This window comes from Podarcis filfolensis (assembly GCF_964270895.1).
Source record: "Podarcis filfolensis genome assembly, chromosome: 4".
Taxonomy (NCBI): domain Eukaryota; kingdom Metazoa; phylum Chordata; class Lepidosauria; order Squamata; family Lacertidae; genus Podarcis; species Podarcis filfolensis.
The window spans coordinates 30,652,977-30,678,968 of NC_139607.1; the positions used below are offsets into that span (position 1 = coordinate 30,652,977).

At 40.9% G+C, this 25,992-nt stretch overlaps 1 protein-coding gene across 6 annotated transcripts in view; it reads left to right on the forward strand.

Annotated features, from left to right (window-relative positions):
- Window positions 1-25,992, forward strand: part of TBC1D8 (TBC1 domain family member 8) — a 48,548-nt gene that overhangs the window by 7,217 nt on the left and 15,339 nt on the right. Inside the window, exons 1-7 of one of the 6 annotated variants that reach the window (XM_083610503.1) lie at window positions 2,787-4,103; window positions 5,076-5,122; window positions 7,091-7,199; window positions 11,303-11,413; window positions 17,131-17,249; window positions 18,224-18,452; window positions 21,019-21,259. In XM_083610503.1, the coding sequence (XP_083466629.1) occupies window positions 21,078-21,259 (182 nt within the window). In that variant the 5' untranslated portion in view covers window positions 2,787-4,103; window positions 5,076-5,122; window positions 7,091-7,199; ... (2 more) ...; window positions 18,224-18,452; window positions 21,019-21,077. Of the gene's footprint in view, window positions 1-2,786; window positions 4,104-5,075; window positions 5,123-7,053; window positions 7,200-11,302; window positions 11,459-17,130; window positions 17,250-18,223; window positions 18,453-21,018; window positions 21,260-25,992 lie in introns of those variants that run through there. The other 5 variants (XM_083610501.1, XM_083610504.1, XM_083610502.1 and 2 more) reach the window with 5 other exon arrangements.

Below are 25,992 nucleotides of genomic sequence, written 5' to 3' on the forward strand. Positions count from 1 at the left end.
GATCAACATGTTAGTTAGTCCATGTGAAGTTAGTGTGTATAAACTGACTTAAATCCCAGTTCTTGACTTTAAGGTTTGTGCACCTAGTTATCACAAAAAAGAGACAAGCCTCAAATAAGCTGCAGCTAGATAGGAAATGTTATTCTACCAGAATCAACATTATTTTAAAAATCCAATACATTTCAATAAAATCTTCCTTGGGAGTAGAGGTATCTTATATCTTTCCTTCAGAGAAGGTTATTTGGGAGGTATTGCTTTTAGAAAGGATTTTATCCTTATTTTGGAATGTCAGATCTTGTTGCTCCCAGGTAACATTATATTGAAAAGTGTTGGGCTTTTTTATTATCTTGATTTTGATAGAGTCATTTTGTTCTTCCTTGAGAGTTGCCTTCCATGGTGGTTTCCTTTTCTTAGTGCTTGTGCTTTATTTTTTTCTCTCCTTACCCTTTCCCAAATTATATTATGTAATTATGTCTTTTCCAAGTTGGTGCTACAGTGATATGTAGCTATCAAAAATAAAGTAGCATTATTACAGACTATTGTTCTGTTTTCTTTGTGTTTCAAAATATCAAAAACTTAGTTACCGTACATCTTATTACTGTTTTATGAAGTTATTATACAAGGGAGGACAATGTGATACTATTGGTAGAAATTGATTAAAATATTTCAATATGGTCCTAATTTTCTTATTAATGACCCTTTTCAAAAGCTTTATAATATTTTCCTTTCATCACAGAAAACTATGCTTACAAATAACGTTGGAGTATTCATGGCTTTTCAAAATGTTAATTCTAAACCTGTCTGTTACTGGAATTCAGAGATGAGAAAAATTTCCTTAATCACTCTTTGATTTGTATCTTTAATTGTAACATCTTAAGAGTTAATACTTACGGTAATAGGATCGCCTGTTTTCCTTCAGACCTCCACCTGAAGTTGATAACTTACGAAGTATAACTGGGGTGCAAATTATAATACTTTGTCATCAGCCAAGGCAGCAGTAAGAAACACAGATAACTATTCGGAAGGATACCAAAATTTCTCATGTAATTTTTATTGGTTTTAGTTTACATGAAGTGAGACTAGTAGAAAAAGCCACAAGTTTTGCATACTCTACTATAAATATTTTCTCAGCAATGCTTCCCATGAACCACCACCTTCTTTATGGGATCCTTTTTTCCCTTTCTCAACCCAGTCACTTCTCTACCACAGGTCTTTCACTGAAGGAAGTATTGGCGAAATGTCTATACTATATCTATTGTACATGGTGAATTACTGAAACTACCGTATTTTTCGCCCTATAGGACGCACTTTTTCCCCTCCAAAAATGAAGGGGAAATGTGTGTGCGTCCTATGGGGCGAATGCAGGCTTTCGCTGAAGCCTGGAGAGCGCGCACCGACCCCTCTCGCTCTCCAGGCTTCAGGAAGCTCTGCGCAACCCTCGGGAGACCGGCTCCGAGGGTTGCGCAGAGCTGCCTGCAGTCCCGGGCTCAGCGCACTTCTCCCCATCGCCAGCCCCACAAGCTTGGGGAGCAGCGGGGAGGCGGAACGCGCCTTCCCGCTGTTCCCCGACCTGGTTCTTCCAGGACCTGGGGGGGAAATAAATATTTTTTTATTTATTTCCCCCCCAAAAAACTAGGTGCATCCTATGGGCCGCTGCGTCCTATGGGGCGCAAAATACGGTAACTTCAGAAGCGATATTTTATTTTTTTTAATAAATTTTTTATTGGTTTTTCAACACATATTAAAAGACAATACAACACAATACATAGACAAACAAACATATAAACACGTATAATTTCTTAACCTTTTTTTCCTTAATCCTTCTTTCAGCGACTTCCCCATACCTCCCCTTTCTGCATCCCTGTTTTAAATCTTTCCAGCAACCCCTAATTTCAATTACTTATAGCACTTTCTTTAAATCTTTTTTCAATTGTTTGTCACTGCAATTCTATTTTGCGTTACCCAAGACATTTTAACACTCATTAATTTTACAACAGTTCTTAAGATAAACTTTAAATTTCTTCCAATCTTCTTCCACCGTCTCTTTCCCTTGGTCACGGATTCTGCCAGTCATCTCAGCCAGTCCCATGTAGTCTATCACCTTGGTCTGCCATTCACTTCAGAAGCGATATAGGCCTGTTTTTAATTTTATTTCCGCCTTATCATTTCTCTCGCACTTTATCTTGACGCTAACAATATACTTAAATTAGAACTTTGGAAGTTACTAAGTGTTTTGAAAACTCAGGATAGTTTCCATTGCAGGCTTATCCAATTTGGGAATAGGAATAATAACCAGGATGAGTTGCTGGGAGAGACCAGCAGATTTGGAGTGATACTTTGCTACTCTAAAGAAATTCTGTAGCTATGACTTTGGTTTCAAAGCCAGGGAGATCAGGGAGGTAGTGACTATTATTTCTTTTTTATGAAAGAGGTGCATCTCCCTTGGGAGTGCCCTGTTGTTGTCACGTAGGTGCTCAGAGATGCTTAGTTACACCATAGTGACAAAGCCAGTCTTCCTCTGCCTTGGAATGGGGACCTTCCCTACAGTTGTGCTGGGCTCTCAAGTTGCCTTGCATAGCTTCTTCCATGGAATACATTGAACAAGCAATTTGTGGCTCACCTAATTTGGACCTAAGATGTTTTTTAAATGTGGAAGTCTTACCCTAATGCTTCATATCCTATACACTTGTAAAAAGCTGACACGTCTAAAAAGTGAGGTATGCTTTAAAAAAAATCCTGGCATTTGGGTTCTTTTCACTCCCTCCCTCCTTTTATCCACAGAAAGGCCTTCTCGGTAGTGGAGCCCACCCACCCTCCCATCAGATGTCAAGGAAATAAACATCTGACTTTTAGAAGACATCTAAAGGCAGCCCTGTTTAGGGAAGTTTTTAATGTTTGATTTTTTTTCTGTTTTTAGTCCTCTGTTGGGAGCCGCCCAGAGTGGCTGGGGAAACCCAGCCAGATGGGTGGGATATGAATAAATTATTATTATTATTATTATTATTATTATTATTATTATTAGCTGTGATTCTCTACATATGAGACCTTTTTCACATTTAGCCTGGAAATATTGGGGCTATAACTTCTGTCTTCAGCTTTTTACCTTAGGAGATCCAAGTATGACAGCATAAACTTAAATTGAAAACAGTGCTATTATTGGTCCTTAGAAAAAGTGTTGTGAGGACTTTAAAAACATCTGTAAGTCCTAGATCCTATTAAAACTTTTGTCATAGTTGCTCTCCACCCCCCAACACACACCCCTTGGTCCAGGCTCTTCAGGGTATTGTCTTTTGTAAGGTAAAGACTAAGGCAGCTGGTTAAACAGGTTTTCTGAACTCACTGTGTGGCATTGGAAAGACGGGGGCCCGAAGACTACAAGATTTTGTAACCCTGAAACCTCTTTAGTTACTTGCTCTCATTTTTCTCTCTCAGTTATGACTTTCATATAGTTGCTTATCTTTAATATCATTTAAAAAATGAACTTGCTTTCAAAATGCATGGCTATGTCAAGGTAGGGGGAGTAAGGCACAAATACAGTTATTACGAAACCAATAGCAGGATATTGGTTTAGCCTGGAAAAGAGGAGACTGATAGGAGATATGCTAGCCATCTTCTAATATCTCAAGGGCCGTCACATGGGAGAGGGAACAAGCTTGTTTTCTCTTGGTCTGGAGGGTAGGATTCGGACCAATGACTTCAAGTTACAAGAAAAGGAGATTCTGACTAAACATCAGGAAGCGTTTTCTGACAGTAAGAGCTGTTTGATAGTGGAATGGTCTCCCTCGGGAGAGTTGTGGAGGGTTTTAAGTAGAGGTTGGATGGCCATCTGTCATGGATGCTTTAGCCAAAATTCCTGCATTGCAGGGGGTGACTAGATGACCCTTGAGGTCCCTTCCAACTCTACAGTTCTATGATTTTGTGATATCTTTTGTGTAAACTATTCAGATGTCTTCTAGTTGAAACGGAGATCAGAGTTGGACTGCCTTTGAGGTTACTTATTTTAATTATTTTTTGCATTTATATCCTCCCCTTTTCTCCATGGAGCTCAAGGTGTTTTCACTGTTCCCTCACTCCTCATTTAATCTTCACAACAGTCCTGTGAGGTAGGTTAGGCTGAGAGGCAATGACTGGCCCAAGTTCACCCAGTGAGCTTCATGGCTGAGTGGGGAATTGAACGCTGGTCTCCCAAGTCCTAATCTGACACTGTTAACTACTGTACCACCACTGGTTTTCACCACTGCTTGGGGTGAGACTGCTTGCTATTGGATTGAACATGCAATTTGCTTATGGTGAGCAATAATATAATCAGGGGAAAGGACCAATTCAGATGCTGAAGGAGATTAGATAGAGGCTAACAACAACAATGTGGGAATAGAAGGGAAGGATAGAAGAAAGAAAGCTGTTATGGTGGAGTAAAGGGACCCCTGACAATTAAGTCCAGTCATGAATGACTCTGGGGTTGCGGCACTCATCTCGCTTTACAGGCCAAGGGAGCCGGCGTTTGTCCGCTTCTGCAGACAGTTTTTCCAGGTCATGTGGTCAGCATGACTAAGCCACTTCTGGCGAAACCAGAGCAGTTCACGGAAATGCCATTTACCTTCCCACCAGAGCGGTACCTATTTATGTACTTGCACTGTGTGCTTTCGAACTGCTGGGTTGGCAGGAGCTGGGACCGAACAACGGGAGCTCACCCCGTCGGGGGGATTCGAACCCCCAACCTTTCGATTGGCAAGCCCAAGCGACACAGTGGTTTAACCCACAGCGCCACCCGCGTCCCCTGCCACAAAAGTTACTATCCTCCAAAATAAATTTGTTAGCATGCCAGGAGGCTCTCAGCCCATTTCCATACTGGCTGCAGAGGAGGAAAAGCCCTCTTAGCTGCAGCTGGTTGGTGGGCTGATTTTTTTTCATTGCCTTTTCCCAAGAGGACAGGGATGAGAGATCCATTATCCTCCACCAGCTCACTGCATTTCTGTGTTGGTTACAAAGGGAAGGGGCTTTTCTTCCTCTGCCATTGCCAAAGAAGCCAACTGAATTGGCAGATGAAATGAAGTGATCTGTTTTTCTTTCACCAGCTCACTCATTTACCTGCATTGGATTCTTGATCCCCTTTGGCTAACAGGTGGGTGTTTAATTTGCTGTCTTTAGCTGCTATTTTCAAAAGGCTATTGGGTGGATGTTTTAGGTTTTAACCACCTCAAGTCAGAGGGAGGTTTCTGAGATTTATTAACAATTCCCCTACTTTGCCCCCTATAATCCAAGCACTAATTGTTCTTTCTCAAAACAACAAGTACCTTGCTAAAGTGAGTTGAATGGCAATGTTGAATTACCTCTCTGCTACTCAAGATAAAATGTCCCCATGACTGCTTTATCATGAGTATGTTGAAACCCTGGCTAAAGTGAGCACCACGTCAAAATTTAAGAATATGTGAGTGCTGCAGCTACCTTGACCGTGGTTCAAAGGTAGGTAGTTGTTGTCTGCAGTGGAAGAAAGAAGGTTTGTTAATGATCTCCTGTATATAGAGAAACCACACAATTTGAGCTGCTTTTCCTTTAAAATAATTCTGGCATTAAAATAGTAAAGCATACTTGATACTGCCTATGGAGAATTTGACAAAAGTAAGGTTTTGTGGATTAAATGTGGTTAGCTAATATGAGGTGGGGTAGCTGTTTGAAGAGGACAATTTAATTACTGGAGGATGGAAGCTTCGTTTTGGTTTGAGAACTTTAAAATCTCAAGTATATTTTATACTGATGTTCATGTATGCAATTATACAAAAATGTGTGATTGTCATATTTATGAATATAATGGTCTTATGATACTTTCTAACTACATAGGATAAGAAATATGAGTAAAGATACTTTTCAAACTGCAGAATCTAGTATTTTGAAAGCTGAATAAAAAATTAATGACATCTTATCCAACTAATATGATTATCACAACCTGTATCCCTTCTTCCATTGGAGTGCGTGTTTATGTAACTGAGATTAAATTGAATGTAAAATAGTTAATGTAGCAGGCTGGGCAGTTTTTTGTTATTTGAAATAGACTAATATCATTACCCTTCTAGAATTTTTTCAAATAAAATGTCGTGTTCTCGTCACTTTTTTTGCTCGGAAGAGATACGTTAAAGCCATATTTTCCACCAGAACTTTAATGGCTTAATTCTTAGAAGATCGTGTTTATGGGAATAAATGCACATGGTGTTTCAATGTCTTTGAAGTCCCTGCTGCTTCACATAGCTGAAGAATCATGTTACTAAAACAGACACACATAAGACCTTTGCCTGTTCAGCAGAGTGTGTGGCTGAAGTAGAAATAATAAAGCTTGGCAATTTGAATATTTGAAAACTACATTATCTATCTGCAATCCTTGCCTTGCAATAACCCTGGAAGTCTAATAAGTATTATTATCCCCCATATGGCAAATAGGGGGCGGAGGGTGTGAGACAGTAAGCTGCCCAAGGCCACCTAAGGAAACAGAAGCACAAATGGAACTTGGGACTTCCTTATTGGTAGCTCAGTCTCTTTATTGCATCAGCTCAAACTTCAAAGATTTCTTCAACTGTTCTTTAGTCTCTTAAAACAAAAATTAAAGATTTTCTTGGTTTACAAAAGTACACGCATTGTCTCCTTTTTCCAGGTTGTAAAGTCTTTTCTGTAGTCCCTTTGGGTGCATGTATGCGCCGCACCCTCTGCTTGCAGCCACAGCTTTCTAGCACAGAAGCTAAAAAAATGTAAGCAGACCTAATCAGGCAGTTATGTAGCATATCAGATTACATGCAGCTCCTTGTAAAGCAGGGACTGTCTGTGCGGTTGCAAGGTCTGCAAATAGCCTTCTCTTGCCTGCAGATTTATGTATAGATATTTAATGGGCACACACAGTATGGTTTGCAGGACTTTGATAGTGCAAAATGTGTACAGATGTTGCTGCTTCAAATATTAGTTTTTTTAAAGGTTTGGAAATACAGGATATCTAAGGAGAAAAACTTGTGTCAGTCTTGCTTTAGAAGATTTCTTGTATTTTCAATTTCCATTAATATGCCAGATGTAAATGAGGACAATGAAGTAGATCAAGTATTTTCAACAGGTGCATGTGAAGTCCCAGAGCTGCTGCTGCTGCTGAGTAACTGGAAAGACATTACTGGAATTGTGCAGATGGAGTAACCAAATAGATATTTCCCAACATTGTTACTAAGGTGTGCAAATCCTTGGTGGTTTGGCAATACTTTAAACATCACAATACATCGACCAGGTGTCTTGTGTAAAATGGTGTGAGACAGAGGTTTCTAGATTTTCTGTTGCCTTTTAGACTCCAAGCCAGTTAAAACTAAACTTTAAAGTTCAGTTTAATGAAACAAGACAAATCCTATGTGCAGTTAGTTGTGAATATGTCTCATTGTACTTGAGGTCTCCTGAGTAAACTTTAGCAGGCGTGGGAAAAGGGGACAGGTCCTCTTGTGGATTAGTAACTGGTTAAGAAAAAAGAAAACGTGGGTGGCTCTGGGTTAAACCAGAGAGCTTAGGGCTTGCCGATCAGAAGGGATGAGCTCCCGTTGCTCGGTCCCAGCTCCTGCCAACCTAGCAGTTTGAAAGCACGTCAAAGTGCAAGTAGATAAATAGGTACCACTCCGGCGGAAAGGTAAACGGTGTTTCCGTGCACTGCTCTGGTTTGCCAGAAGCAGCTTAGTCATGCTGGTCACATGACCCGGAAACGCTGGCTCCCTCAGCCAATAAAGCGAGATGAGTGCCGCAACCCCAGAGTCGTCCACGATTGGACCTAATGGTCAGGGGTTCCTTTGCTTTTAAGAAAAAAGGAAGCAGAGAGCCAGAATAAATGGCCAGTTCTCCAAATGGAGGAATGTTGAAGGCGAAGTCCCCAAGGATAGGTATTGGGACCATTGCTTTTTAACTTGTTCCTAAATGGTTTAGACTGTAAAGGGGTGAGCAGTGAGGTAGCCAAGTTTGCTGATGTGATCAAAATGTTATGGATGATTTTTAAAAAGGGATTGTGAGTGGGCATTAAAATGGCAAATGCAACTCAGTGTAAACAAGTATAAAATATTGCAGCTGGGGGGCAAAAATATATATCTAAATTTCACATATATCCTCATGGGGTCTGAACTGGTGGTGACTGACCAGGAACAAGACTTTAACACAGCACACAGTTTAAGTATATAATTCTCTTACACAAGAAGTAGTGATGGCCACCAGCTTAGATGGCTTTAAAAAAAGGATTAGACAAATTCATGATGTAGAAGGCTGGGGTGGTGCCAATAACAAAATGGTGGTGGATGGAAGCTGAGTTTTTCCTGATCAGCTGGTAATTGCTGGCATCACTGATATCTAATCTCTCCTTAACAATTGCGATTTCCTTGGGGCAAGGAGATAGAATTTCATAGTTCAGTTTTCTTCAGGCAAAGCACAGACATTGGTTGTGTAGGTATCATGATTCAGCCTCTCCATTTTAGGCAGAATTTGAAAATCCAGAGACTTTAAGTGAAAAAGGCGTTTAATTTTATATTTTCCCTCTGCCCACATGCCACTTAAATTATTTTTACTCATCTCCTGTCACTTCTTCTCCCCTTAACCTTTCATACTTAATTTGTTTCATATATGTACCTCAAAACAAAATCATTCTTTTTACAGTCTCTTACTCCACCATAGGGACGTGGGTGGTGCTGTGGGTTAAACCACAGAGCCTAGGACTTGCCGATCAGAAGGTCAGCAGTTCGAATCCCCACGACGGGGTGAGCTCCCGTTGCTCAGTCCCTGCTCCTGCCAACCTAGCAGTTCGAAAGCACGTCAAAGTGCAAGTAGCTAAATAGGTACCACTCTGGTGGGAAGGTAAACGGCGTTTCCGTGCGCTGCTCTGGTTTGCCAGAAGCGGTTTAGTCATGCTGGCCACATGACCTGGAAGTTGTACACTGGTTCCCTCGGGCAACCCTACAGCTGGACCTAATGGTCAGGGGTCCCTTTACCTTTACTCCACCATAACAGCTTTCTTTCTTCTATCCTTCCATTCTATTCCCACATTGTTGTTGTTAGCCTCTATCTAATTTCCTTCAGCACCTGATTTGGCTCTTTTCCCTCCAACCGAGCTTCTCTTGTCTTTCGGCCACTTTTATTCAGCATGTGGGCAGTCAATCCAACCAGAAGACTATGGCACAGCCAGCAAATGGGGTGAAGAAATGAGCAGGCAGTGGATGGTTTGTGGCACTGGTGCCCACCTGAAAGTGGCCCACTCCTGATCCCAAGCCCAGTGTTTGAGAAACACTCCCATAGGGTTTCTAAGTAAATGTGTATTGTGTAGGATTGGGCTGTAAATGTATGAAGTGCATTATCCATTGTAGTACTTCTGCAGTGATGATCAGGCAAAGGAAATTATCCAGCCCTTCTTTCTGTCTCACTTTACAGACCCCTTCTGAGGGCTACAGTAGGGAGGAAGTTGTCCTTCTTTGAATGCTTCATTAGTTGCAACCATGAGACTGCAATCGTACGCATACATATTTGGGAGTATGCCTCACTGGACTCTGACATACCTCTGAGTATACATGTATATGATTGTGCTGCATGTCCTACAAAAACAAGCACAATTTTTTGGGTAAAGGGCCAATTCAGAAATTATTTTTTCTGACATTATTATTATTATTATTATTATTATTATTATTATACCCTGCCCATCTCTGGGCAGCTTCCAGCAAAATATATTATTACTGTCCTGTCCACACGATTCTTTACACCTTAAATTTAATGTGGTGGAATGTTTTAGGGAAGTGCCACCATATCAAAATCATTCTCAATTTGTAAAATTTGTACAATGGGAAATGGAAAAAATAAAACAAGTATGCAGAAACACAGATTCTGTTGACTGGAGAATTCCTTTTACACAGAAGGTTTCATGTGTTTTAACCAAAGATGGAAAGGTTAGTTTGAAGTAAAATAAAACAAGGAACTGGCTGCTGAGTCTAGTCATTCAGTAGGAGGAAGAGGAATTAAATGCAATAAAAAAAGAGAAGTGTAGGTAGATGTGTGACTTTCCATGATGAATTCAGTTTTGATACTTGTCAAGCCTGCATCCTTGTGTCTGAGTTTTAAGATCATATAGGATGAGGTACTGATACAACTTATGCCTGTGCTGTATGTTTATTGACAGTGGCTGCCTGCCTGGCATTTGATTTCCAACAACAGGATGCTATAATGCTTTGAGGGGTGCAAAGAATACTACTTTTGACAATTAACTGGTTTCTAATTATTGTAATAATAAAATAAAATAAAACCACAGTTCATCCTTTTAGCTGAGTTTAAGTATATGTGTATTCTGCAGTGAGGTAGGTTTTAGTTCCCCATCCCATGCTAGTATGGGTGTTTTGATATATTTCAGTTACAAATAGGTAGCCGTGTTGGTCTGCCATAGTCAAAACAAAAAAAAATTTTCCCTTCCAGTAGCACCTTAAAGACCAACTTAAAGATCTGAAGAAGTGTGCATGCACACGAAAGCTCATACCAAGAACTAACTTAGTTGGTCTTTAAGGTGCTACTGGAAGGGAAAAAATTTTTTTGTTTTGATATGATTTGTCATTTTTGTCACATCTCTGGTTGTAGTCTTCCAGACATTTGCTTGAAAGTAATTCCCACTGAAATTAAAGACCCTTCTGTTGGTTTACTATCAAACCAGAAGTATAAGGCATAGTATCAGTGGGTGGACTTGGGCAGAGGCAACATGTCACATGGGAATTTGAAACATTCCTCTGTTCTGCTCATGATGAGGTACTTTGGTTTGCTGTGTGAGCCAATGGGGATCAATACAATGGCTTGTAAGCATCAAATGTCTTGACTAGCACGTCTGAATCCCAACAAAAATACCTAGTGTGCGCATATGGCAATGAGACTCAGTCCTGGACATATAGAGAGAATTGGAGTTTCGGACTTGACAGTAGTTTAATAGGCCAGTAGTGATGTCTTGGAACAAATGCATCTCAAGAGCCAATTGTTATCTTCAATGAGAACTATTTTTTTTATTTAAAAAAAATATCAAGGTTTAAGTGTTCTGACTAAAGAGTACTGTGAATTTCAGAATTTATCAAACTTTGATCAAATTTTTAAATCGGACGTTACCTTGTAAACTTAGTACACCTGGGTTTTTTTGTTTTGCTTTCTTTTATTAATCTTTCTGCCCATATTTCTCTTAGGTCAGTCAATTTTGAAGGAGCAGTATGTAATTTTCATTTTAAAAGGTTAGATTGATAATGAATATTCTGTTTCTAAAACATGTTTTCCTCTCCTTTGTATATTTATTTAGGTCGTCTGGTAGGTGCTTTGGATGCTGTGCTCGATTCTAATGCCCGTGTCGCTCCATTTCGAATTTTGCTTCAAGTTCCAGGATCACCTATTTACTCTGCCATAGCATGTGGTGAGTTATTGAATGGATCAGAAGTTTACTGGGCCATAGCCATTGGTGAGTTGCATACCAGACAAAAAATAAAGTCTGAGCATGCTGTGGTTTGCATGTCAAGAAGCTGAAGGTAACTCAAATTAATAACACAGCAGTGTGCATAAGTGCTTATTTAACAACCAACATATAATTTGTAACTTCCATGTACGGGTAATATAAATGCTTGTTGACACAACATTAGAAATGCCCAAAGCTTTCAGTTGTGGGAAGCGGTGTAGCTTTTCATACTGGAGCACGCACATTTCTGTATCCTGGGAACTGCTGAAACAGTTAAAGGGGTGGGGGGAAGCTTTATAATCTTCTCCCTGATATGGTAAGTTTCTATACATGGGCAGGGAATAGTTTATGTTGATAGTATTTAAACATTCAGACCCTCCCTACAACCTGAAATGGTACAGCCTAGCAACAGATGCATTACATGGGGCTTCTATAGTAAATTGGCTGCTTTAGTGTATCGTTCTTTGTCTCTTTATCTATTTCCTGAATGAGTGTTATTATTGTAAAATAGATTATCTTTGGCCTTGAAAGTATTCTGGAAATCCCTTTATGTCCATAAGTCATTGGTACTTCTTGAAGGCTAATCAGATCCAAGCAGAAAGGGCTACATCAGGCATAGGCAAACTCAGCCCTCCAGGTGTTTTGGGACTACAACTCCCATGATCCTTAGCTAACAGGACCAGTGGTCAGGGATGATGGGAATTGTAGTCCCAAAACATCTGGAGGGCAAAGTTTGCCAAGCCTGGGCTACATATTGGATTTTGGTAGAACCCACATCACCTTTCACACAGAGCCTATTCTTAGGATTCTTTTGGAAGTGGTGCAAATGTTCTTGGTTTTCAGAGTAGCAGTTTTAAGTTTGACACAAGTAACATATGCTCAGAAGGCATTGGGTTGCATCTTACACTGCGCACATGGAGTTAGTTCCATTTGCACCACAGGACTTCCTCTCCCTACTCTGTCCCTGTGCACCCACAGAAGCTACTCTGTAGGGTCCCCCAACACTCTGGAGCAGATTTTGAGGGTGTGTAGGGGGCTGCAGGGGAAAGTTCATTGTACAAATGAAAATCTGTTGTGCAAGTGAATCAACAGCATGGGATACAACCCATTCTTGTTATTTGTCATTACAGTAGTACCTCTGGATGCGAACGGGATCAGTTCCGGAGCCCCGTTCGCATCCTGAAGCGAACACAACCCGTGTCTGTGCGTGTGCAGGTCACAATTTGCTGCTTCCGCGCATGCGCGTGACGTCATTTTAAATGCATGCGCGAGCGGCGAAACCCGGAAGTAACGTGTTCCGTTACTTCCGGGTCGCTGGGGGGCATAACCTGGAAACGCTCAACCTGAAGCTACTTCAACCTGAGGTATGACTGTATGTTAAAACGGAGAAAGTGAGTTTAGTATACTCTGATTTTTTCTTCTCTTAAAGCTACTCAAGCCCTTTGATTAGCAGAATGCATTTTAAGGCTGTAGGGAATTTTACTGCTTTCTTTGGGTTTAAAAGGATTCCTTGCCTTGCCACATTTGCTACTAGCATGATTCAGTTTCTTATTTGAAAGCAACGTTAATAATATTTGGTTCCCTTGTCTGTTGTTCACATCACTGTAGACAAGGACTTCTGGCTTATCATGGTTTAGAACTAGAATCCCAGGCACAGATGCAATTGAAATCCAGGCTAAGTTACCACTTTCCAGTTCTCACAGCCTGCAACAGAGTAGGAGTAAAGTGGGAGCAATTAGGCAGCATGCACCAGAACACTGCTCCTGCACATTAAACCAGCAACCCTGGCTGGTTTACAGTGCCGTGTAAACAGCCACAGTTTGTATACTTGTGTCCCCTCTCCCTAAAGTGTGTAGCTTCCTATGCTGCATTACAGCACCCTCTTTGAATCAGTCTCCTGTCCTTTCTTTCTCCTCACTAGAGCTTGAAAATCAAGGCCTTTTCACTGCAGAAGATTATGATAAGTTAATTTATATAGCTAGCGGGATACTAATTTATAGTTATAGGATCAATGTTGTATCGATCATAAGTGTGCAGCCGAAGCAATTTTACGGCTACATAGAGGTTCGTGAGATAGTGGGGAGTTGGATCATAAATTATTTAAATTTGCTTGCCATTGCATGCTGCCACCAGCAGCATCGAAACAGCGTTTCTAGGCTTGACAATAGCAGTCAGGAAAACAACAGGTGGACTCTCTCTCTCTCAGCCAGGAGGATCAATTTTTGCATACTGCTTCTTTGACCTTCTTGCAGAAAGTAAAGGGCAAAAGCACCGAGATTGTCTCTTGCGTTCACTGCAAGTGACTAGATTTTTTTGTGCTTGGTTTAGATATGCCTCTATGTTGGTGATGAAGGGTACACATGTGCAGAAAGCACTTTTCCTTTAAAATAGAAGTGGTAAGCCAGAAATAATCCATGCCTCTTATTTCAAGTATTTTTAAGGGTTACATGATGAGTTAGTTACACGTGACGTTTTTATAACTGACATAATACATGTGTATCTTGCATTCTGGTATCTTTGCTTTACTTCAGAATGTACTGTAAGAGGCAAGATGAGGTCAGCCCTGTAAATAATTATAATTATGTAGATGTCAGTCCCCCCCCCCCCCCGCTTACTTGTACTGCTCCTTCATCCTTTCCTCCTCCTTGGACCAATGTAATGATGCTAGATACAGTTATGTATCTTCCTTTTTTGCCCTCTCATAGTTCTTGTTTTTAACAACGCTGCTATTGTTAGTGTAATGAGATTTGCCACACAACTTTAGATACAGCCGAAATAGAAAAGTTTGAATTTTGTACATCCTGGAACTGTTTAATGATTCTCAACCTCTGATTCTGCAAACCTACTCTGTGGAATGCCACAATGATTGTAATGCCAAAATAATTGCAATTTCCAGCTTGGAATCTTGAATGCTATGTTGCAGGTAGAAATTAATCTTTTTTTCTCCTTATCTTGTACAGTGAGATAGGAGGGTGAGTGGGGGGAAATCCAAAATGATTAATTCAGCTGTTTGATTTAATAACTACATATGGAATTGAAAGAGGAACAGAGTGAAAATCTGGACAAAGAGAAGTGGTTGAAATTTAGCTCATAATGAAAGCGAAAAGAGACTTGACTGGCAGTGGTAGCATGCAGATGTTGTTTATTTATAAAATTAATGTCCATCCTTTCATCATAAAGCAATCTTGGGGCAAGCTACAACATACAGAAACATGAAACCAATAAATGAAACAATTCCAAACCAATTGGATGTAAAATTAAGCATATAACTATAATCTATCAGTCAATTTACACACCTTAGCCCATATGTCACTGTTGTTTGCTCGAAAGTCACTTAAAGCAGATTGCAGTGATAAAGCAAAAGATCAACAGAATTTAAAGCTGCTAATAATACAAAACAAAAGGTAAAGGGACCCCTGACCTTTAGGTCCAGTTGTGACCCACTCTGGGTTGCGGCGCTCATCTCACTTTATTGGCCGAGGGAGCTGCTAAGCTGCTTCTGGCGAACCAGAGCAGCGCATGGAAATGCCGTTTACCTTCCCGCCGGAGCGGTATCTATTTATCTACTTGCACTTTGACGTGCTTTCGAACTGCTAGATTGGCAGGAGCAGGGACCGAGCAACGGGAGCTCACCCCATCACGGGGATTCGAACTGCCGACCTTCTGATCGGCAAGTCCTAGGCTCTGTGGTTTAACCCACAGTGCCACCCGCGTCCCATAATACAAAACATATTAGTTGCTAAAATATCAACCCTTCCATTAGCATTAAACATTTGCCCTGTTGCATATTGAGTTTAAGGATGATCAAGAAACAAACCCTTTTTGCCTGTTCCCGATTTTGTATAAGGGCCTTCCTACCTACCCCTTATTCTTCCCCATACTAAGGAATAAAAGCATAATCAATACATGTATAAATATTTCCGTGGGAAAGCTTTCTGCTTCCATCTCTTCTTTTTCATATAAAGGTGTTGTAAGAGGCAGCAGTTCTGTTTGTTTTGTTACTGAGTTCAACATTGGTCAGATACAGCTCCACAGCTTCTAACAATGCTATGCAAGCTTTTGTAAAAACAAAAAAAAGCAAGCTATCAAATGCCATTTTTAATACTAATGTTTTTTTGTGTGTGCATGTGTTTGAGCAGGAGTTATCTTGATTAATAGTGTTTATCAAGAGCCATCACGAGGTCTTCCTGTTGAGGAAGTTAACTCTTGGAAAGTTTCCCTTGCAATTGGCATTCTCTGTGGGAAACCTACCAGAGGAAAGTGGAAAAATATTTAACTATATTTATCATCTCTGCTGTGTGCGGCAATGTGCAGTATCTTTAATGGTTGCAGAACTTGGGTCTGATTATGTTCACCTGTCCCCCTACCATCCTCAGATGTTCTCTTTTTCCTCTGTCACTTGGGGTAATGGTCTGGAAAGGGTGACTGTTACTTCCTCCTCTTCCTGTAATCCAGCTAATTCACAACACAGTACTTTAGGTACTTTAGGTGTTTGTATCCCACTGTATTTAGTGGGATCTATTGCCATGTCTACAGGATTGTAGCCTTACTTATTCTCTGCAAGTAGGTGGATGGTTGTTTGCTTTGTAATAATCTGGCTCTTGCATTCATTTTCTATTGCCCTCTGTCTCTGTCTGGGTCACTTCGTGTTGTGCTCATTTTCTACTTGCCGTATGGGTAGGAAGGCTTTCCTACCCATATAGCAGAATGTGGTGGCAGAGTGGACTGTATCATTGCAGAATGCTCCCCTACGTGAAAATATCCTTGCAAGTAGAAAATGAGCACAACACAAAGTGACCCAGGCTATAACATTAGTTCCTAATGTGTTAGTTTTGTTCTGCGTTTACTTGTGGGGAGGCTTCGCATGGCGTTCCAGTTATCATGTGGCAAGCACTCAAAATGTTATTCAGTGCCCGTTCCTTTTTGCAGCATTATATTATATGTCTGTTCTGCCTTTTAGTGTGCCATAGCCATAGACCAGACTTCAGTAAATAAGAGTCTGGAGTCAACTCAGCAGATAGTGCCCCAGCAATACCTCAAGTGTTTTGCTCTGACGGTTGCTGGGGAGCAGCACCAGGAAAGGGCTGTTGCCCTCATGTCTTGCTTGTGAGATTCCTAGAGGCATCTGGCTGGACACAGTGGGGTACAGGATGCTGGAGTAGGATAGGCTTTTGGTCTGATTTGGCAGGTGTCAGATAACTGAAGTTGCTTCATCTTCAAAATGTCCTTATGAGGAAGCCATCCCTTAATTATGTCTACCTGATGGATTGGGTAGTCAGGTAAATATTTCAGTGCTTTAATGTTGCTGCTTAAAAAATACCACAGTAATGAAAGGTCACAATAACCCAAGAAATACCACAGTAATTCACCATAACAGAGACTACCTTCAAAAGTGAAATAACAGGTTCTGCTGCCCCAGTTGCATTAAATAGTGGTATACATCTACAAAGGGCTATTGAAGCAGGCATTAAACTAGAGATACTAAAACAGAAAAAGTCATGGCCAGTTTGTTACTGAAGTTTGTATGTTACTGCAGATTCTTGGATTGGTCTGAATTTGTTTGTACAACACTCACTTTTAATATACTTTTGTGTTATTTTTCCTTTTTAATTTGAAAACTTTCCTCACCACATTTGGTATCTTGCTCAGTTCTCCCCTCTCTTCCTTTCTTATGTCAGGTGCCACAACCGAGGAAATAAATCATCACTGGGAGTGGCTGGAACAAAACCTACTCCACACCTTGTCTGTATTTGATAATAAAGAAGATATTGTTAGCTTTGTCAGAGGTAAAATAAAGGTAGGCCTTCATTCTTTCCACTTGTTTTATAAGGGGCAAAACAGTATTGAGGAGCAGAGACATCTATTCTCCTAGGGCAGGGGTCGGCAAGGTTTACCTTGCCTGGGCCGGTTCACTTCATCAGAGATCCCTCCGATTTCCGACGTCTGCGTAGACACAATTTATGGCGTCTGCATCTGCGATTTTCAGCATCTGAGCATGCACAGACGTTATTTCCGACACTGTGGAAACAAGTCCCCGTGCCGCGCTGCACCGGTTTAGTGCAGCGGGCAGGGACTCGTCGGGCGGGCGGTGTGGTTCAAGGGCAGCTCGTGGTCCGGTTAAATGACCCCCATGGGCCGCTTGTGGCCCATGGGGCTTAGGTTGCCTACCCCTGCCCTAGGGTATTTCTTGGAGCAGAAACATATTAGACATTTGGTATATGATCAGACACTACGCTTAAGGAATTGTGGCTTTGCATTCTTGATTATTATGATAATAATACCAACTTAATTTCAGGATGGTTGAAATTGCACCTTGAATGTTTCCCAAACAGGATTTCCCAAACTTGGGTCTCCAGCTGTTTTTGAACTACAATTCCCATCATCCCTGAACATTGGTCCTAGTAGCTGGGAGTGATGAGAGTTGTAGTCCCAAAACAGCTAGAGACCCAAATTTGGGAAACCCTGTTCTAAAGGATGGGGAACTTGTTGTTCTCGCATGTTGTTGTACTCCTTCTCCCATCATGCCCAGCCAGTACTCAGGGATGATGGGAGTTGAAGTCCACCAACAGTGGGGTGGCCAAAAATTAACCACCCCTGCTTTAAAGCACTATACAAATATCAAGTTTTAATTTATTAGTTGCTATTAAATATGTAATGTAAGCTATTAAGTTGAACAGCAAATCTTGTAAATCATTTGGCTGCTTGTAACTATTAAGTTGCATGTGGTCACTTCAGTTTCTCCCCTAATGCATTAATTTGCCATTGACTTAGGCATTAATAGCAGAAGAAACCAGCAGTAAGCTAGCTGAGCAGGAAGAGGAGCCTGAGAAGTTCAGAGAAGCACTAGTGAAATTTGAGACCAGATTTAACTTCCCCGAGGCAGAGAAACTGATAACCTTTTACTCATGCTGCTGCTGGAAGGGCAAAGTTCCTCGGCAGGGATGGCTTTATCTCAGCATCAATCACCTCTGTTTCTATTCCTTCTTTCTCGGCAAGGAATGTAAGTATGAGCCTGCAATAACGCATCTCACTGATTTGTACGCTTGCTTTTCAAACTGCTGAATTGGTTTCCTAAGGAAGAAGTTAAAAGTGTAGTTATTTCATCCTTTGGCTAAATCAAAGATGACCAGCTTTATTTTAAGTAGGCACATTTTCATAAGAGACCATTTATTTGGATTTGTAACCTGCTCTAACTTTGGGAGTTCAGGACAAGAATATAACAGTAGCTGTGCTGGATCAGACCAAAGGCCCATCCAGTCCAGCATTGTGTTCTCACACTGGCTAACCAGATGCTTATGGGAACCCACAAAACCCACTTGCAATTCCTAGCAACTGGTATTCAAAAGCATACTGCCTCTGGCAGTGAAGATAGAAAATATCTGTCATGGCTAGTAGCCTCCATGCATTTTTCTGATCCTGTTTACAAATATATTTGTAAAGTCATTATAACGTGATTAAAGCAAAAAAGAATGCTTGTGAATCAAAGAGGAGCATTTCTTTGTACTGGGATGTGTGTGTATGTACACACACTTGTGCACGTGTTTCTGTCTACATGCACACATGTATACACACACAGCAAACCACCAGGGAACTTTCTGCTCATCCTTGTAAATTAAGGCTCAGGTCGCATGTATCACTAGACCAAACTATGGCTTCTCATGAAGACACAAGCTGTGGGTTCCTGGGAAGGAAATTGTGACTGTTTTGCTCTTCTGCTGCTGCACTGCTATGAGCTACGGCTTAGTGTGTTGTCTGAATATGGGTTTGTGGTTTGTTTGAATCCAGACAAACCACGAGCTGTGTAAACCAAGAAGAAACCTTGGTTACAGTTCATGGTTAGAAACATTATATTCTTAATTTCCAGTTGTTGTTTTGTAGTTTAAAATGTCCTACATTTAAAGACTTCGGGGGGGGGGGTAAACTAAAAATATATGTGAATACATTTTGTATCTCTTACCAGTGCTTTTTTCTAAAAAAATGTTTAAGGGTGCTCTCCTTTTCCTACTCATATTGAAATACTGCCCCTCAGTGAGGCCAAACTTAAATGTTTTGGGGTTTGTGTACCCTTGTGTCCCCCCCCCAGAAAAAAGCAGTGTCTGTTACTATCAAAATAAATTAAAAGAATTACCCCAGAAGTCAATATTATATATGATCAGCTGTAATTTCTCCTTCTCAAGTATGTATAGATAAGGGGGGAAACTCACTCTAAATTTGGTGTCTAAAATCAGTATGTTGATTTTAGGACAAGGAGTAGGACTGGTGGTAAGGGAATGGGATCATCTTCTAAGCCTGAGACATAGAATTTCTGGGTTTATATGAAGTGACCTGGGGCTTGTTCATTCTTTTCTAGTTCTAAACTGTTTGTAAAACTCATTTAACTGTATCTCCTAAGTTTTTAAGGTAAGAAACATTACTGCATACATTAAAAAAAGCTGATGGTGATTGTAGCCAAATTTGTATGATAGACGTCCCTTGTTTTATCTTACGGCAGCTTTTCACAGACTTGCCACAAAGGATTCATTATCCTTATTAGGCTGAAGAATATAACTTTGTATCATACTGAAGCCTTATGACTATAAGGAATCATGCAATTTGCATTACTCCTCATTAAATCTCCTGAAAGATAAATGAATGCATCCATGGTTTTTGACAGAAGTACAGTTAGTCCTTGCAGATGTTTTTGTTCTTTTATCATTTCTCCTCATTGACCAAAGCAGCCTTTCACATTCGAAGCCTACTCTTAACATGAGTTCACCAGAAACAGAATAGATTTTTGTGCATTGCAACATCCTTCTGTCCGCATCCATGGCCCGTTTTAGCTTTTTAACTACATTGTATAAAGTTACCTAAAATTCTGCCTACAGGGGCTGCAGATTTAATCGCCATGGAGCCGGGCTAGCGCAGGACATTTTGCCGCTTGAAGCAAAAGCCCCTCGTGCCTTGTCAGTCGCTTCATCAGCTCCCCACACCCGCTGCCTCCTCCTTTTCCATTGTTGCTGCTTGGAGGCAGCCCAGGGAAGCCCTGGCATGATGGAGTGGCACACAGTGGTTTGGAGGAGCTTGTGGCAGAGGAGGTGGCACGGCTGCAGAGCGGCATACTAGTCAGGCCTTGATCTGGTGCCTGAGGTGACTGCCACGTCGTAAGTGTGCCAGTCCTCCCATGGAGTAATCTGCATATGGCCTGCTTGGATTAATACTGTTTTACTGACTGTTTAGAATAAACGAAAGTGAGGAGAAAATACCCAACATGAATTTTTACTTCCTTTAGGGAAGCCCTGTTTAGGGACGTTTTAAAGGATTGATGTTTTTATTATGTTTTTAGATATGTTGTAAGCCACCCAGAGTGGCTGGGGAAACCCAGCCAGATGGCCAGAGTATGAATAATAAAATTCTTGTTGTTATTATTGCGGCAATCTTATATATACTTACTTGGAACAAAGTATCACTGAATCCAGCATGAATTTACTTCGAAGAAGATATGTGGAGAAACTGTATGTGTGGGAGACATAAATTGCTGGATTCTGATGTTTACTTCAATAGATCTTTTTGTGTTTCCATGGTGGCAGTAAAACTTATCATTCCCTGGGTTGATGTCCAGAAGTTGGAAAGAACCTCCAATATCTTGATGACTGACATTATCCGCATCACCACTCAAAGTAAAGAACGCGATTTCTCTATGTTCCTTAATATTGATGAAGCATTCAGGATAATGGAACAGTTGGCAGATGTAACTCTCCGCAGGCTACTGGATAATGAGGTCTTTGAACTGGATCCAGGTTTGCAAGATCCTACTCTGATCACCAAGAGGTAAATAAGTGACATCGTTTTTGTTGCTTTTTGTTGAAGGGGTCTCATATTTTAAGTAGTATTCCACCCCCGCCCGCCCCCCCACTACTACCTTTGTGTCATGAAGTCTAAATAAAGAGCAAATCTATCTGGGAAAGGGCGGGGAACAAAATACAAAAATAACTTCAATCAAGTAAGTCCTGTGACCCTTGTGGTATTATTCAGAACCAGTCACATCTTTAGCATTTCTCTGTAATGCAGGAAGACACACAAGCTTTTTCAGCCCAATGGTCACATTTTGTTGTGGGCAATCTCCTGGAGGCCACATGCCAGCATTATTGGATTAAAAGGGAGTCTTAATTTGTGCAAGATCTGCGCTGAGTAATGCCTTGTTGTACAACTTCACACTGCATTTTTTTAAAACAATAATAGCAGTAATAATAATAGTAATAATTTATTTATATGCTGCCCATCTCACTGGGTTGCCCCAGCTACTCTGGGCAGTTTCCAACACATTAAAACACAGTAAAACATCAACCACTAAAAAACTTCTCTGTACAGGGCTGTCTTTAGATGTCTTCTAAAAGTCAGATAGTTGTTTATTTCCTTGATATCTGATGGGAGGGCATTCCACAGGGCGGACGCCACTACCGAGAAGGCCCTCTGCCTGGTTCCCTGTAACCTCACTTCTCGCAGTGAGGGAACCAGCAGAAGACCCTCGGAGCTGGACGTCAGTGTCTGGGCTGAATGATGGGAGTGGAGACGCTCCTTTAGGTATGCAGGTCCAAAGCCGTTAAGGGCTTTAAAGGTCACCAACACTTTGAATTGTGCTTGTAAATGTACTGGGAGCCAGTGTAGATCCTCTAGGACCGGTGTAATATGGTCCCGGCAGCCACTCCCAGTTGTAGTTTCCGAGTCACCTTCGAAGGTAGCCCCGTCAAAGCAAACACATTTTCCCCATTATGTAGTATAATATCTTGCCTTGCCAGTACATTTTCCTTTAAAAAGAAAGAAAGAAAAAGAAAGAAATATATTGAGTTGAATCCAGGCTTGATTTGGCAGAACTCTGCTGATTCCATGCACCCTGGGACAGAAGAGTGGGGAGACAATTTTCAGCAGCTCTTCCTTCCCCCAACCCCAGATGCCTCCCCAGATCTGCTTTGGATGGTTTGAAGACCCTTCAGAACAAAGTGGATAAATGGCACATGGATTTGGAGGGTGCTAGTAAATGCCTCCTCCCACTTCCATCTGCAGCAACCTCCACTGAATCAGGGTCCCATCCACGAATGGAAACAGCGGTTCCATTTGCAGTGGGATATGTCTGGATCTATTCCAGTTGTGTGTTTCCCTGGAGTTCATCATTTGGGAAGAGATGAGAATTCCAGCCAACTTTCGCTAAAGCAGAGATGGAGAACCTGCGACCCTCCAGAGATTGCTGAACTCCAAACGCCCATCAGCATGACCAATGGACAAGGATGATGGGAATTGTGGTCGATCAAAATCTGGAGGGCCACAGGTTCCCCACCCCTAGGTTAATAAAGGATAATGCTCAGGCAGTGAATTACAGAAGAATTAACCAGCATTTGCTCCCAAAAGCAAAGAGAGATTGAAGTATTACATAACCACAAAAGCTCTTTATTTTAAATGCCCCGAAATGCTTTTAACGTTACCCAGACATAAGATCTTCTTAATATGAGTCTTTTAAAACGTCCTCTTATTAATGGACTCTGTGTGACTGTTTGCCCAGAATGTGGAAAGCACAAAAACGTTGTGTATTATATTTGCTACATATGTGATATTGCTTGTGCATTTTATTTTGCTACATTATGTGATATTGCAACTTATAATGAACATTTTCTGGTTTGAATTGCATGATTGAGCAGCTGCTTTCTTATAATCTTGCCTGGATTTTCTTAGTGTGTATAATTAGTGCAGTAGGCAACCACACTCTAAGGGGTCCTGTATTAAAAGCAGCAGTTTGGGGGCACAGCTGGACTTTCTCCAAAGTCTACCTTTCCCCCTTAAAATTCTGTGTTCAGAATAAGTTAGAATTGTTTTGCAAATCTGCAGCATGAATTTCTTTGTTTATATAGTATTAAACAAAATGCCATATTAAACTTCAGAATTCTTTATATGTTACGCTATTTATGTCACATACCTGTGGTTCTTAAACATTTCAGTACTGAGGATTATTATTCTGTTTTGTTTGCTCTTTGCAGTCCAACACATTTTCTTTCTTTATAGCTATTGTGTGGGACCACACTTAAAGCTTTCAAATTGATTTCTTGCTTAGAAGGAAATTTCAAGCAAAGGTTTACAGAGTGGACGAAGAATTATGGAATTAAGTAAAGTTGCTATAAAGGATTACTTCATTCTGTCGGCCCAACACATTCCCAGCTGCTGCAGCTTTTTCAAAGAGTACAAAAATAAGCACATTCCTTATAATAGAGCAGGTCTCTCTCATACTGAACCACATGAAGTCTTTTTAAAAGCAATGCCTTAAATACAGAGATGTTCACTCCTTGTGTGAGTGGAAGGCACTTCCACTTATGCAATAAGAGGTCTCTGATTTTTGCTGATTTCCCCTTCCCACCAAAGCCCCTTACACTTCATTCCATGGCGCACTGCAAGTTCCATCACCATCAAGTTTGACTTGAAGAGCAAGGAGAGAGATAATTGCTGCAGCCATGCTGCACTTCAGAAGTGCTATGCACACCTATGCAGCTCAGCGCAAATGGAGGGATGGCCCTCCCAACAGATGTAGGGCCCATGTGTTTCTGAAATACTGAGAGCCCTTTGGAAATGCCACCCCAGTGCAAGGCTCTAGTTTGTGTTGTACTGCACTTTAGTTTGTGCTACACTTTAGAAACTCAGCGGTCAGTGATATTAAATGTTTTAGTCAACTATTCTCTGTATTTCCCCCTTGTTCAATGCATACTGCTAATGCTGTATTTGAATGCACGAAATAGAATTTTAAAAATGGGAAGTCATCTCAACTCTCCTATGAAGTGTAACAAAATCTCTTCATTTACACTGAGCACGAGTGGCATCTAACAGCTCAACTCTGCTAAAAAGCCCTAAATTTAAAAAGTACCATATAGGTGTATTTTATACACATATTTAAAGCTTAATATATACAGTGATTGTACAAAGTATACTGTGATATCTGTTGTCTTTCCAAGAACAAGCATTTTAGAAACTATTTTCGTGGGAGAGTAGTTCACCCACCCTTCATATAGATACTGGCAAAGAGGCTTCTACAAAATGAACTGGAGATGTTGTCACTGATTCAACTCTGTTTTGGTCAGAATGGAAAAATATTTTTGTGCTGAGCCAATGCAACACTTAGTCATACTAGCAGATTGTTAGTTGACTTTGTCAGGTGATTTTTTTTTTCTTGTGAGGAAACTTTGACTGTAAACACAATCTTTTCTTCCTTTGAGTACAGTTTTCTGTTGTTTGTCTTTAAACAAAATAAAAACTTTCTGACTTGCTTCAGAAGCCCAGCTAGTTTGTTCTAGGGTTGCCATACATCCAAATTTTCCCAGACATATCTGGAATACCACAGTTGGCAGCAGTGTCCAGGCAGAAATTGGAGAAATGTCCGAGGAAATCTGGACATACGACAGCCCATGTCAGCAGTGCCGTTTTTGCCGTTTTTCCATAAAGGTAGCTCAAAAACAGCATTTTTTTTGCTTTTGCCCCCAAAACTAAACAACTTTGGCAAATCAATCAATCAATCTGTGGATTTTCACTGTTTAAAATATGGCAATCCTATCTGTTCTGGACTTTGAAATGGTTGCAAAACTGTTCTCTGTACTAAGCAAAATGGCCCACCAAGCTGTTTTATTAAGCTGCTGTCACAAATGAAAAAGGCATTCTAAATTCTTAAAACTACTTGAGCAGGGGGAGTTGATGGATTTCTGTTGTCAAATGAAGCACAGATGCCAGAAGGCACTCCTTAGATTCTTTAGCCCACACTTTGCATTCTTTTACTGAAACAGAGAGGGAAACTATTTCTTCCTTATAGCAAACTGTTTTGAGGGGAAAAATAATGTGCTCTGAAGAGAACTGTAGAACTTAAGTGATAACCTGGTATATTCATAGGCACCCATACCATACTTGTGTTGCTTATATAGGGTAAGGGGTTTGTGTGCATACACATATGTGCCTGCTTAATCACATGGGAATCCTTGAGGCAGATTTTGCAGGTGCATGGGGAGAGGAGGTGAAGGGGAACTCTAGTTTCGTGAGTGGAACGCCCCACTTGCATCGTTGAATACAACCTGAGGTTATTCAAATCCTGGCTAATAGAAATGGATCTCATTTGCCACTGCAGTAAATATGCCAGTGAGAATCTTCCAAAGGCGGACAAAATGCCATTAGCCTGTTGAAGCTGAAGCTTAATGGAAACGATTTTTTTAAAAACTGCTTCTACTCAGGACATAAGACTCAACAAACAACAGCTTGCCGTGAATGAGCAAGTGTGCTAATACATGCTGCTCAAATTGTGCCGCGCCCCTCCTCCCAGAACACTAGCGTGGTGTTAAGTGCCAACCAGCGCTCGTGGTTTATCTCTCGCCAAACCAACCACAAAAGGAAGCAAAGATTCATTCTTTGGTAGGAACAAACAATGAGTGCTGGTTCCTATGTAATATTAAGCCTCTGGTTTGCTTCTTCTGGGTACATCACGGGGAGAAGGGTGGGGGGAGTGAGATTCGAGCCCTGGTTATCGGCATGCTTTCTTGCTCATG